Source organism: Odontesthes bonariensis, chromosome 22 (assembly GCF_027942865.1).
Source record: "Odontesthes bonariensis isolate fOdoBon6 chromosome 22, fOdoBon6.hap1, whole genome shotgun sequence".
Taxonomy (NCBI): Eukaryota; Metazoa; Chordata; class Actinopteri; order Atheriniformes; family Atherinopsidae; genus Odontesthes; species Odontesthes bonariensis.
In genome coordinates, this window is record NC_134527.1 from 10,464,290 (window position 1) to 10,476,905 (window position 12,616).

Consider the following 12,616-nt stretch of genomic DNA (forward strand, 5'->3'; position numbering starts at 1 on the left):
ATCAATTTATTTGAAGGTGACGCCTGAAACGGTTGGCAGTGTTGTTAATGGTTTTTCAACGAAGTCAACGAACTCTGCACAACAATACTAATTCCATAGATCAAACCTGAAGCCAGAAGTTGCTGTGTAGATTGTACATTTCGACATTTGATTGTTCGTGTTTTTTGCTCTGTTTTGCTTCTTTTAAGAGATTGAACTCAAGACCAAAGTTGTCAATGGTTGGAATTTTGCTTTAAAATGTACATTTCTATACTTAACCCCGGTAGTAGTGTCATCTCACAGCCACAGACCTTTTTGTTCAGCAAATGCCAGATGTTAAGACCTTTGACAAGCAGAGAAGATCAATGTGAAATCCATAATCTCTCTGTGTTCAAATTGAATTTGTGTGTGGGTGGGGTTGATGGGGGGATGTGAGAGAAAGAGGTATATAGAGTTTGTGTTTTTACCTCTGACAAATAGTGCTCAGCAGTACAGGTTTCCCTTAGCAAGCGCAGCAAGCGCATCAAGCGCATCCCTGTGACTGGGAACAAAGTCACAGTTTTACTTGCAAAAACACAGATTTTATAATAGAATAGATTATGGAGATTATATTTTAGTTTAACTGCGGTCACAAACTGTAAGTGGAACATAGGAAAACGTAATCTAGTGTATGTTGAATAAGCTTGCTTGGCACACTGTATCCACACAGACTTTAAATTAGCTCAAATTTAGGATTGTAGAAATGGTGGAAAGTTGTTTTAAATAATAATTTTATATGTGAGTCACAGAGCAAAATGAGTTTGCACCTCATTTCAAAGTATAACAGTGCACGCATGCTCAGATGTGACATGAATTCCACACAAAGCTCTGTATTTGCACTATTCTATCACCCAGTAATTAGTTAGTGTCTGTAAGCTTGTGTGTCAAGACTCTCAGGAAAATCTCTCTCTTGTGACCGAAATGGTGGTAATAGGGGAGAGGCGCAGCATTTGTTGTAACTGTCCTTTCACCCCTCCGCCTGTCATCACACACACATCAAAGAGCTCAGAGCAGGGCCCCTGAGGCTGAGACAGGTGTGGAATACACACCACAGTTTTCTGATCACCTGACAAAGTCAAATGTTTGAGTCATTGGAGGTGGTGTCAGGTAAATGGGTTGTGGGATAGATGCTTTTGAAATGCCAATGAAATGAAATATAGGCTGAAACAGAAGCCTTTGTAAGGAACGTTGAAAGTTGTAAAACCTTGTACCCATTTTCATCACATGCAGGCATAAATGAACATGAAAGATTTATGAGTTATAAACCCTAACATCTAACTCTCTCACACTGTAGTGTACAAAAAAAAATGATTGGCATAACAGGTATGTAAATGTATTTAAATATATGAAGCACTGCTGGCCATCTGTAAAGCCTTTGCCAGTGATAACAGGAGTATAAGGCCTCCAGGTGCCATTTCCGATCATAGCAGAGCTCCCGTTGGCCGGACAGAGCCAATCGATCGGTCTAAAATTAACCAAACGGTGGCTGAAATATCTGCTGCTGAAGCAATTTCCTGCAAAAAAACTGGAATGTGGTGAGTTCAGTGGTCTGTGAACTGGGATATGCAGCACCCAGCAGAAATATACCGTTGCAATCTTTGAATTACAGCTTTTCAAGTCATCTATAATAAGCAACCAACATTATGACATTAACTGGGACAGTTGAAATCTATTTGAATTACTCTGTTGTTGGTTGAAAACGAAGCATGCCATACAAACACTCAGTCCAGGTGGTTTATACTTGAAAAATAATCAAATCGTCTTCTCAGGACTATGCAGACAGTTGAAATCAACACTCATTGTTTGTGCTGTGCTGCCCCCTGCTGGTAAGATATATGGCATAAACATAGATAGAGATTCCCATGCTACCTGCGAGGTCAGATCAAGCAAGTCTAAGAAATCACTCAAACAGATGAGATATTCGTCTTCCGTTTTTTTTTCCGTCTACAATATTTTCAAGTCATTTTCCGTATGAAATGTTTACATCACAGACCAAGACATTGGATTGAACTGGATTGAGTTCGCCTGGCTAAAGCCTTTCCAGTCTTTCACTGGACTCCTTCTGGATTCTTTCTAAGCCAGCAGAAGCACAGCAGATGACTGCAGGGATCTGCATTTCCCCAGGCTTCTGGCTAAGAATTTCAGTGGACTCCTGTTCAGAGGCTTTAACTGAAGTGCAGCCCCCCTGTGTCTTACTTGACACAGCAGGCTGGGGGAGTTTGAATTTCTGACCTGTCAAAAAGATATATTGATTAATATGTAAATTCTTTATGGAACTTTTGAAACATAATTGCAGCCCTGGAGTCTGTGTTTGAAGGCTGTGAGCCGGCTTTATAAATTATTGTCTTTTAAGAAAAATCTCCTTTCAGTTTCCTTCCTTCTTTCTGTCTGTGTGTCCCTTCCAGTCTCGGCAGTGAATTTTCTCAAAGGTTTCTTCCTCATCTTTCGCTCGTTTCCCTTCTGCCATCACTTTTTGTTGCACTAGTCTCTTTTTCTCTCTCTGTTCTCTCCGTTGTTTGTTTCAAACATCTCTCGGCACTTTTCACCACTTCTACTTTAAGTTCTCTTAATTTGTGACAACTTTCACATTGCAAGCTGACCACCCGCTTTTCCTCTCTGAATTTAAAGGGCCTCCTTGACACTATCTTACAGCACACAGACTTTCAGATTCGGAGAAACACTGTACACTTGAAAGAATGTTGTTCATTTCAGGACTCTGGGCCTGACCTGCGGCCACAGATTGCCCTAATTGCTCCTAATAAAGTATTTACCTCATCGGCAAATGTATTTACAGAGCTGTTATTACTGAGCTTTCACTAGAAAAGGAACACTATACAACGAGTAAAAGATGATTGGATCACTACAACTGGAAGGTTTTAGTCAGCTTTATGAAAACAAAAAAAGTTACTGTTACTGTGTTACTATATTCAAACTTCACACATAGCAGCTGCGCTTTCAAGGCGCCTTTGTTTGACAGGCGATTGAGGCCAACATACATTCCGTCAATAACAACATGTTACTGTCCGCTTTAGTCACGTCATGCTTTGGTTTAGGCAGTAACATTAGATCATGGTTACGTCTACAGTGAATGGATCACGCAACCGTCACGCACCAGGACACCATTTTGCTGGTTGCCCGGGTTACAGGTAAACACAACATGTAACCCAAGTAATCAGGTTGCATGCTTTAGGGAGGGGAACAGTTTCCCACATACATATGGTATCTGTCATAGAGCACTGCAGTGAATTTATTTATCATTCAGACAGTTTTTTGTCATGGTGTTGAGTTTTGACTTGTTTATTTTTTCCTGTTTTGGTTGTTGGGTTGCTTATTGGCTGTTTGAGTTTGCCTTCTTCTGTTTTGCTTCCTGTGACTGTTACAGTCTCTGTCTTGCGTGTTTTCACCTGTGTCTTGTTACACTTTCGGAACTGAATGTAATGGATTTCTGTATTTTGCCAGCTCACCTACACGTTTTCCCAACAACTGCTTGTTTGCTCCTCAAGTTTTTTTTTTTTTTTTTTTCTGTCTCTCTCTGCCATGAAGGCTGACTCTCACTTTCACATACTTGTTGCTTTGTCCTGCGTTTGGGATCCTCTCCCTGCCAACTCTTCACACATGATTTTATGTGCAGTTTCTCTACGCTTCCGTCAATTATCGTTTCAAATCTATAATCAGATCCATCATCAGTTATCTGTGACAGTCGTTCTGGCTGCTGGTTGTTTAGAAATTCCCCCACCCCTCCCCTTGAACAGTCGAACACCTTGACATTTATATAAGTTCCAACCCACTTTCAGTTCAGCTGTATCCAAGTGGTGAACCGAACGCACAACCACATCTGTGAGCTACTACCGTGGGGTAATGCACTGCATCTGCTGCAGTTCCGACTAGCATGTTAAAACCACAGCATTTCCTGTGCCATAAGATATTTATACTGCAGAGCTGATGCATTAGAGCAAGCAAAAAAAAATTCTTTGCAAAAGACCTACAGATAGCATCTGACATCTTCAGTCAATGTTGCTTTCACCTTTACATTCACATCTGCAGTTCACAGCTCTTAAATATTGCATAAAACTGAAGTTTGTCGCTTAAAATCTTATGTAAATTATATTACAAGAGTTTATTGGAACTGGCAATGAAGCACTGCCCTGCCTAATGGAATATCGTTAGCAGAGGCAGATGTTGTTGCATAGTTGCAGAGGTGACACATGCCACAGGCAGAAACAGAGCAAATTCCATCTTCAAGCCTAAGGTTGATTTGAGCAGAGGAGAAATGTTTCGACATGTCTTTAGTTGGAGCAGAAAGCACTTGTAGAGGCAACGAGCCACTTACTTTTTTCTCTTAAAAAATGTTCTAATCTCTACAGAATACGTTGTATTCACATAGATATTATGGCAGTACTGTACAATATGTTCCACAGTGTCCTCAGATGAAACATCTCAGTATTCCCATACATTGCATTTATGATTTGAAAATCTAGATACTTCAATGTTTTTTTGGGTTTTCTTCAGAAATGCAGCTCAGGCAGTGGGCCTCACGTCCTCTAGAAGTGATACACACAGCACAAATGAATAGGTAACATGGCCATTTCTGTGACCAATTTGAACAAAACCACATGCAAAGTAAGGAGGATATATTTACCTTCAGGGGCAGAAGTAACTTCTTGCTGCCATTTTGCATAATTGTTCACTACTTTTGCATGGAGAATTCCTCATGTTGATATATGATAAGATATATGATAAGATATCTCTCTCTATTTATGGATGACAGGTCCAAACGTAGAAAAATTTATCCGTTTTAGCAGATACCCGGCTACGTGTGGATGGGGCCTTACTCTTTTCCCAGATGGGATTCGAGACAGGGTTCTGACTTTTCACAACTCCCCACTTTATCTTTTTGAGCCATTCCTTTATGGATTCGCTAGGGTGCTTGGAATTACTTAGAACACTGCTGAAAAGCTTAATTCTTTATTCATTCGGTGATCTTTTGGATAGCTGTCCTTCACTTTTAGACCTCAGATATTATGAGTTGCCATTTGTGGTCAGCTCACTGAGACTTCATGCATAACTCAGAGAAAATGTTCTAATAAAAAAGATGAATTCACTGGGTTGTTAACCTTTAACATTGTCCTCTACAATTCTCCTGCTCTACCCTTCCTCCCATCACTCTTTCATGTGAACCGACTGTTAATTGCTGGCTCCGTTGGAGAGGCCGCTCTCCTCACAGGATACTTGAAAGATAGCGTGATTCAAGGGTGGGGGGCTGCAGGGAATGAGGCCATTTGGTAGGATTAAGAGCATTGTCAAGCATTGTCAAAGCCAGACCCAACCTCCTGTTACCTCTGTGGTCTCTCATCTAGTTCTCAATACGCATTCAAAGCTGCAGGAAAGGGGCCTGATTGTCCCCCAAACATTTTGAAATTCTGACCTTTGCTGCCACTTGAACTGCATGGAAGAAAAATGAGTAAAAAATATTTAGAATATGTCATGTCTGCAGACAATGACTTGTTTTATCAGCTAAGCAGGCGTTGCGTTTGTTTTTGAGTCCCGAAGTTCAAAGGTGATCCCTTTGTTAAGACATTGTTTGTTTCTTTGAAGTCTCAGAATAAAATGAATGCCGCTGCCATGGAAGTTCATTTAAAGAAGAACTTTTACCCCAACATGCAAGTGGCCTGCAATGAAATTTGAACGTGAGGACGACAGCATCTACAATCTTACAGCAATGTGACTGAAGTCAGTAGTTTAAAAGAAAAAAAAAACTGAACTTCAGGTAATGTTCTCACCTGCCTCCTTAGTTCTCTCTGACCACACCCCTCAGGGGCAGTTTAGACCACACCCTCTCCGTGATGACCAATCAAGTTCAAGACTCAGACCATTCCAGGATAGAGACCCCCGAAGTAGGTGACTGTAGTTAAAACATAGAACAGTAGTTCCCGTGAGTTGGAGTTGGTGGTGAGGACACAGTAACATGCCCAATATCTCTGGTAAGTGGAATCTTATTGGATATAACTATGTAGTTTAAGCAGGCACTGGACCTTCACTGAAATGATTTGGTTCTGCAGTAAAGAGTAAGTCATGCAATATGCCTGAGTTAATAAAGTATTTAGATTTAGTTTAACTTGCCTTGTTTTTGATGACTGATTCATACAGTTCTTCCAGTGCATAAGAACATGACATAATTTGTCTTTAATGTTTTCCTGATTTGAAGAGGACTGTCAAGCTAAGAATGTATGAAGATCTTTCATATCTTGAGCAAAACATTTCAAGTGGGACACTTCAAAATGAGTTCTGCTGTATGTTTCTCTGTTTTTTATACACCAATAATTAACTTTGCACCCTAATAAGTCATTCATGTACTATACCGCTGCAGCTGAAAACTGTTAACGTGTAATTGTTTCAGTAACTTCTCTGACTTTTTAAAAAAAAAATGTATTCCCTTAATTTCTTCACAGACTCCCAAACTAATCTAAGCATGCCCCTGCCTCAGTCAGTAGCTCACTCCTTCCAGCAGGGCTGCATCAGGATGACCCTGGAGAATGCTGAACTCTGGGAGTCCTTTCACCGCATCGGAACAGAAATGATTATAACAAAACACGGCAGGTAACTGGATGCTCGGCTGGATTGCGACTGAATTAGGAATAGAAATTTATCTGAATCTTTTAAGATGTTTTTCTGTTATTTGAAAATATGTTGTACGTGACTCTTCGGCAGTGTTAGAGCAGAGATTTTGAACTCATATTTGAGCTTGATTTGTGTTTCAGGGACAACAGAAAATTATAAGATTATTCCTAATAGGACACTGAACAAACTGTGTGGTTTCTAACTTTGTGCATTTGATTTAGGAGAATGTTTCCACACTGCAGCATCAGTCTGTCAGGGCTCCAACCTTTTGCCAGTTATCTCATCATGGTGGACATGGTTCCTGTGGACAGTTTCAAATACAAGGTATGATCAACACGTCCTGTTTCAGCTCAGACTGCAGTAAGTGAAAGCCAGCAGTCTGCAGTCAGACGCTGTTCTGCCCACTCTGGATGAAGCCGTCCACTGCTGAATATCAAAGCCTTTCATTGCTTCCTGTTTGTGTACTCTCGGCTGGAAGCCAATCAATTAGCATCCCTCCTCATTCTCTGCCTGTGAATGAGGAACAGTCAGCCATCCATACTTTCAACAGCTCCTATCATTTGTTGTGCCCCATTTGCTTACATGTATTGCTTTCAACACAGAGTTGGGAACGCTGTAGGGCAAATCAAAATAATTGGGGAGAGCTTTGAGGGACGTTCGCAAATTGTGAATCTGTTCACTTTTTTTTTTTTTTTTAACTCAAGTGAACAGAATACTGTATATTGAATCACAATGTTAAGAGGAATCATGCTAAATATAAGGTTGTGTTGTGATAGCTATCGTAAGGAGGAAATAAAAGGATTTGTGCCACTTGGCGGATTCAGATCAATCACTCATATCCTGAGGTCTCACACTTGGTAACGTTGCCCCCCCCCCATTTCTCTGTAGTGGAAGAGGGAGCAGTGGGAGGTCGCAGGGAAGGCAGAGCCCCAGCCCCCGTGTCGGACATACATGCACCCTGACTCCCCTGCTGTTGGAGGGCACTGGATGAAGCAGTCGTTGTCTTTTCTCAAGCTGAAGCTCACCAACAATACCTTGGATCAGCACGGTCATGTAAGGCAACACATTCCTTTAGGAGATGAAATTGTACTGTGTCATATCCCATTTGTTCTGAGTTTCCTTTGCTCTTTTTAAAATATCAGATCATTCTTCACTCCATGCATCGCTACTACCCACGGTTTCACGTGATCCAGGCTGATAGTCCGTACACCGTCCGCTGGGGCTCCGTTCAGACATTCTCATTCCCAGAAACAGTGTTCACTGCTGTTACCGCCTACCAAAATCCAAAGGTAGAAATTTAGATAACCACCCCTCATGAGTCCCATCAAACATTAAACTCTTTCTCTTAACAGCCAACCTCACAAATCATATTGTGTCATTATGTGTGGTAGTTTTGCAAAACATTCAACCAACAAAGAAGATTCTGTTTGCTTGAAAACAACACACTAATACTCTGCTCGCTTTGTTTAGATTACCAAATTAAAGATTGATCACAACCCATTTGCTAAAGGATTCAGGGAGGGAGGCACCCATTCTCACAGTAAAAGGTAAACTGTTTTGTTTGGTATTGCAGTTAGCACATTTGGATGTAGCAGGCACATCTATCATACGTTGCCAATGTTTCTATTATGGGGTTTTCTTTGGTTTCAGATCCATTTAAACGCTGTAAATTTATTTCCACAGGTGTCGTCCAGGTAAAAGCCCCCCCGCAAAAAGGCCCACAGAAGACGGGAGAGATCTTTGCAGCTATTCTCCAGGTAATTAATTGTCTTTGTAATCACACAGTTTGAATCCTATGAAATCATACTATGCCATCAGATTGTATGAGTTAGAGTTAGAAGTCCTCTGAAATGCAGCTCACTCCTGTGAATGTTGCATTTCCCTGTCAGGCCTGCAGAGGATGCCCTCCACATCTCGGTCGGCACAGGCAGAGAGGGATCAGGCCTTCTCACAGCAGTCACTGAAGAGGAGTCACCTCTCAGCCTGGGCTGTGGAGCAGGACTCATCAGAGAGTATACATGCTGAGACCCTGGAGCTGCGGGACTATGACTACAGCTATGAAGAACAGATGGTGCCCGCGTCCGTGGCATACCAGCCTTACAGGTCCGAATATGAAATATGTGGAAAAAGTTAGCGTCCGATGAGTATCTGGGAAAATAAAATGAAACAATGAAACATTTCAGTGTGCTTTACATTTAAGAATAAACTCAGTGACTGCTTGGCTCGCTGAAGATGCATCACTGTGACGTTGCATGACATTGCACTTTATCTTGCTGTTTCTCTCCTCCAGGTCAGTGGAATATGCCAGACTCCCTTTCTCATCCAGTGAATTAGATCCAGCACAGACCATCTTCCACCGTCCACCTCCCCCACCCTCCACAACCAAACTGGGCCCCCATCAACAGGGCTACCACCAGCATCACCACCAACACAGCAATACATCAGATTGGAGCCAGTACCCACTTTTCTCCTACTCCTGTTGATGAACTTTGACGCCGTATAATGGGGGCATCATTAACAGAAGATAAGATCACAAACAAATAGATTGAGGGGAAACACATTTTATCACCAGGGTCAAACAACTGACCCTGTCTCGTAGTTTGTGCTAAAAGAGCTCAAAGTTTGAAATACTTCTTGGACCTTGCAATGTATTCAAGAGTAGTTTAAAAGCTTGCCATTTTCTTTTAAAAGAAATCCTGTTGGCCCTGAAAAGCTTTGTTTTAATGCATTTCTCGTGCTCCCACAAACAAGTCTAATTTTAGATTTCCCAGTTGTCTGTACCAAAGTAGATGCGGTGTTTGTGTTTTTGAAGGCAACACACAGACCGTTCTGTATCCTGTCAACTGGGAAATAAAAATATCGAAAAAATATCTCTCTCATATATATATATATATATATACACACACATGATATAGTGAGATGAACTGGCAAAACAGAATTAACTGGACATAAAAATCTTCATCCCTTTCCTGGGTGTCAGATGCTCTGCATTGTATCAGTATCACGGTCTATAAAAGTAGAACTTTTTGTTTTGATGCTGCAGAAATAAATACCACAATAAATGGGGACGTACACAAATTCTTAAACCTGTGTGACATCCGAGTGTGTTTTAGGGTTTGCAATGGAAATTAGAGGATTACAGCCAGTCAGATTCATATTGCATATTTCAGTGTAAATCAGTAGTAAGACAGTGGGCATGATAGCGGTTCGGCAGAGCTTCACATAGAGGGGGCATTAAAGGAGGTTTAGGAAACTTATCAGAGGAGGGAGGTGACATTAACTTGTACCTCAGCGAGGAGGTGTAGTCGACCCGGTTCTTTTTAAAAGGTGTGATTGGCTGATCCAGGGTAAGAACCAATATGAATCATTTTGGTAGGAGAGAATGACATAAATCGACTTTATCGCAGAATTTAGTCCCTATAGTGTTATCATGACTACAATAATGAACAAACCTTCTGAGAGAATTATAAGCTAGAGTTTAAAAGTTGCCTATAAAGTATCTGAATATATAATATAAAACATACCGATAACTGTTTTAATCATAATCATCTTGTTTACTTACCATGTTGGTAATTTCATGTTTTCTGTCTGGTATTGAAGAATGGCCTGGCTTTACTTTACTTGTACTAGTACTACCAGTACATTCGGTCGAGGTGTGTAAAAACACCTTCAGAGGAAAGTCCCCGCTTCTGCATTGTTCCACTTTTCTGTGGCGCTGTGGACATTTATTTTCTAGCGTTAGTGCATTATTGATAATAGGATGTGAGCCCCGTCTCTACAGGGATCAACCTAAAACACCCCTTCTGCCTGCTTTTAACGTGTTTCACCCTAGAAACTCTATGAAAGAAGAGGACACTTTGTGAACATGTACATTTGCAAGGATCTAGTCACAACTTTAGGAGAAATTTATTTGAAATGACTTAATACGTATATTTCTAAGAATATTATCACTAGCAGCCTTTTTAAAAAAAAAAAATTTTCAAATGGCTGGATGGATGGTGGGGCACGATAAGGAGTGGTAGAATCATGTTAGCAATGGAACATTGGTATGATTCATCCTCTCGAGCCACCTATGTTTTTTCGTAAAAGTTCCTCTTTTTTTCAGATGAGATATTTCAGTCTAAAACAGCAAATCAATGAATCAGTCTATGCTGACCTGACAGGGTGTGAGCTGAATTCCAGCTTCCAACATTAACATGTTCACATTGTCCAGTACCTTTTCCAATGATACCGTTCAAGACAGTATGACAAAATGAGGAAATAATGACAATATGTAAAAGAAACAACATTCTGCGTTCTGGTACAGCATCGCAGTGGTGCAACTGACTGGGTGCTCAGCTAAAAATCCCAATTAGGTTCTTATAAACTGTACTGAAATTTTTTGAGGACAAGCAGTACACAACATGCAGCAATGAGAGGCCGCCCTACAGCAGCGTGTCTGACCCGATAAAGCAGTGACAGACAGCTAGTGTGGAATTACTATCATGGTCTGGCATGTTTCCCCAGCAGAAGGCAGGAACGTCTGCGCTGTAAATGTTTTACGAGAGGGAGAGAGAGAGAGATGGGGAAGCCATATCTGGGACACTTACAAAGCTTCAGGGAGCAAAGCCTCTAAAGGCATTTTCTAGAGCACGCACACTGACATGTCTTTGTGAAATATGAAGTATGAGATGTGGAGCGGCTATGGTTAAAGTCTCTGTTTGAGAAGGACTCTTTATCAATGTTTGATTACAGGACGCACATTAAAAACCTCCAGATCTTCCTGAAGAAGCTTGGGTCAACCCACATCGCTCGTCCTGTTTATCTTCTCCTGTCGCTATGAAATCAATTATAGAAGACGGATGGGGTCAGATCGTGTGCCTGAGCTATCATTGCAACAGGGAACGGGTTACTCAAGATTAACAACAGATTTTCTCACATTAAACTAATTGCGGTTCTTGGAACAAGGCCTGTGGGCGACATACTGCTCCAAGTCCGACTGGTTTCCAGCTGATTTCAAATAATGCAGCTGCCTCAGATGTTTTTTTTGTTTCAGGGTTGTTGGGGGTTTTTTTGGTCACTAATTGTCTTCTTCAAGTGACTTGCAGGCTGCAGTCTCAGCTGTTGCAGATTCCTCCCCTGCTTTACCTTGAAATATAGCTTGTTGTCCACCTGTTTTATCGATGAATGTCGGTTTTTAAAGCACGAGCCGTTTCAGACTTTCTCCATACTTTTGACACCCCACTGTTTTGACAAAAGTTGAGCAAAGTTTTACTTCTTCAAAGAAAGTTGACTCGGAGCTGCTCTGATATCAAAGACAGTTGTAGCTGTGTTTAATCTAGTCTTTCTTTTCCTTTCTTGTACAGCTTTGTCTTTATGGTAGACTTGGATAATGATATGTCTACCTCCTCGTGTTTTGAAGGGGTTTTAATGTCGTTCTATTTTTTTCTTTTTTTACTTTCTAAGAATGGATCAAAGTGTTGATATGGCAAGTGCCAATAAACCTACCATTTCTCCAATGGGTTTGCTTTGTTTTTGCTACCTAACTTGCATCGTGGTCTCCTTTAATTGAATGATGGAAGTTCACAGCAATAACTTCCTGTAAAATAAAGCCACACAATAAATTTCAGTGTGTCAACTGGCAGAAAGGCTGAACAAAAATGGCTTGTTGTGGTCTCGCAGAGAAAGAGCACTTTCTCTAAAAATAACGTCATGCAGCACAGCTTAGGTTTTTCAATGTTGCATTCCACGAACTACAAGACAAACAAACTAAACGCAGTATATCAGCAGTAACACCTCATACCAATTGTCAACCACAATGGTGGAGGCGGTGACGCTTTGGGCTTGCTTGGGTTTTGCAGCCACAGGACCTGGTTGTTTTACAGTATTTAACTGACCGTAAAATAATTTGTACACCAGAGCATTCTCAAATGTCAGGCCATGTGTCCAACAATTGAGCTTTGGCTGCAGCAGGACATCCGGAACACGCCCCTTCATCTAC

The 12,616-nt window shown here is 41.1% G+C and overlaps 1 protein-coding gene across 1 annotated transcript; it reads left to right on the forward strand.

Annotated features, from left to right (window-relative positions):
• The first annotated feature begins 6,442 nt into the window (after positions 1 to 6,442).
• Positions 6,443 to 9,119, forward strand: LOC142373328 (T-box-containing protein TBX6L-like). Its single transcript, XM_075456531.1, has 8 exons — positions 6,443 to 6,615; positions 6,858 to 6,960; positions 7,525 to 7,689; positions 7,779 to 7,925; positions 8,107 to 8,183; positions 8,320 to 8,393; positions 8,526 to 8,739; positions 8,927 to 9,119. The coding sequence occupies exons 1-8, from the start codon at positions 6,443 to 6,445 to the stop codon at positions 9,117 to 9,119; spliced, it is 1,146 nt and encodes a 381-aa protein (XP_075312646.1).
• Positions 9,120 to 12,616: the final 3,497 nt, after the last annotated feature.

Coding starts and splice junctions, on each gene's coding strand:
- LOC142373328 (XM_075456531.1), top strand. CDS start 6,443: ATGTATTCCCTTAATTTCTTCACAGACTCCCAAACTAATCTAAGCATG. Junction 6,961..7,524: donor TGGACAGTTTCAAATACAAG/GTATGATCAACA, acceptor ATTTCTCTGTAG/TGGAAGAGGGAGCAGTGGGA. Junction 8,740..8,926: donor GTGGCATACCAGCCTTACAG/GTCCGAATATGA, acceptor TCTCTCCTCCAG/GTCAGTGGAATATGCCAGAC.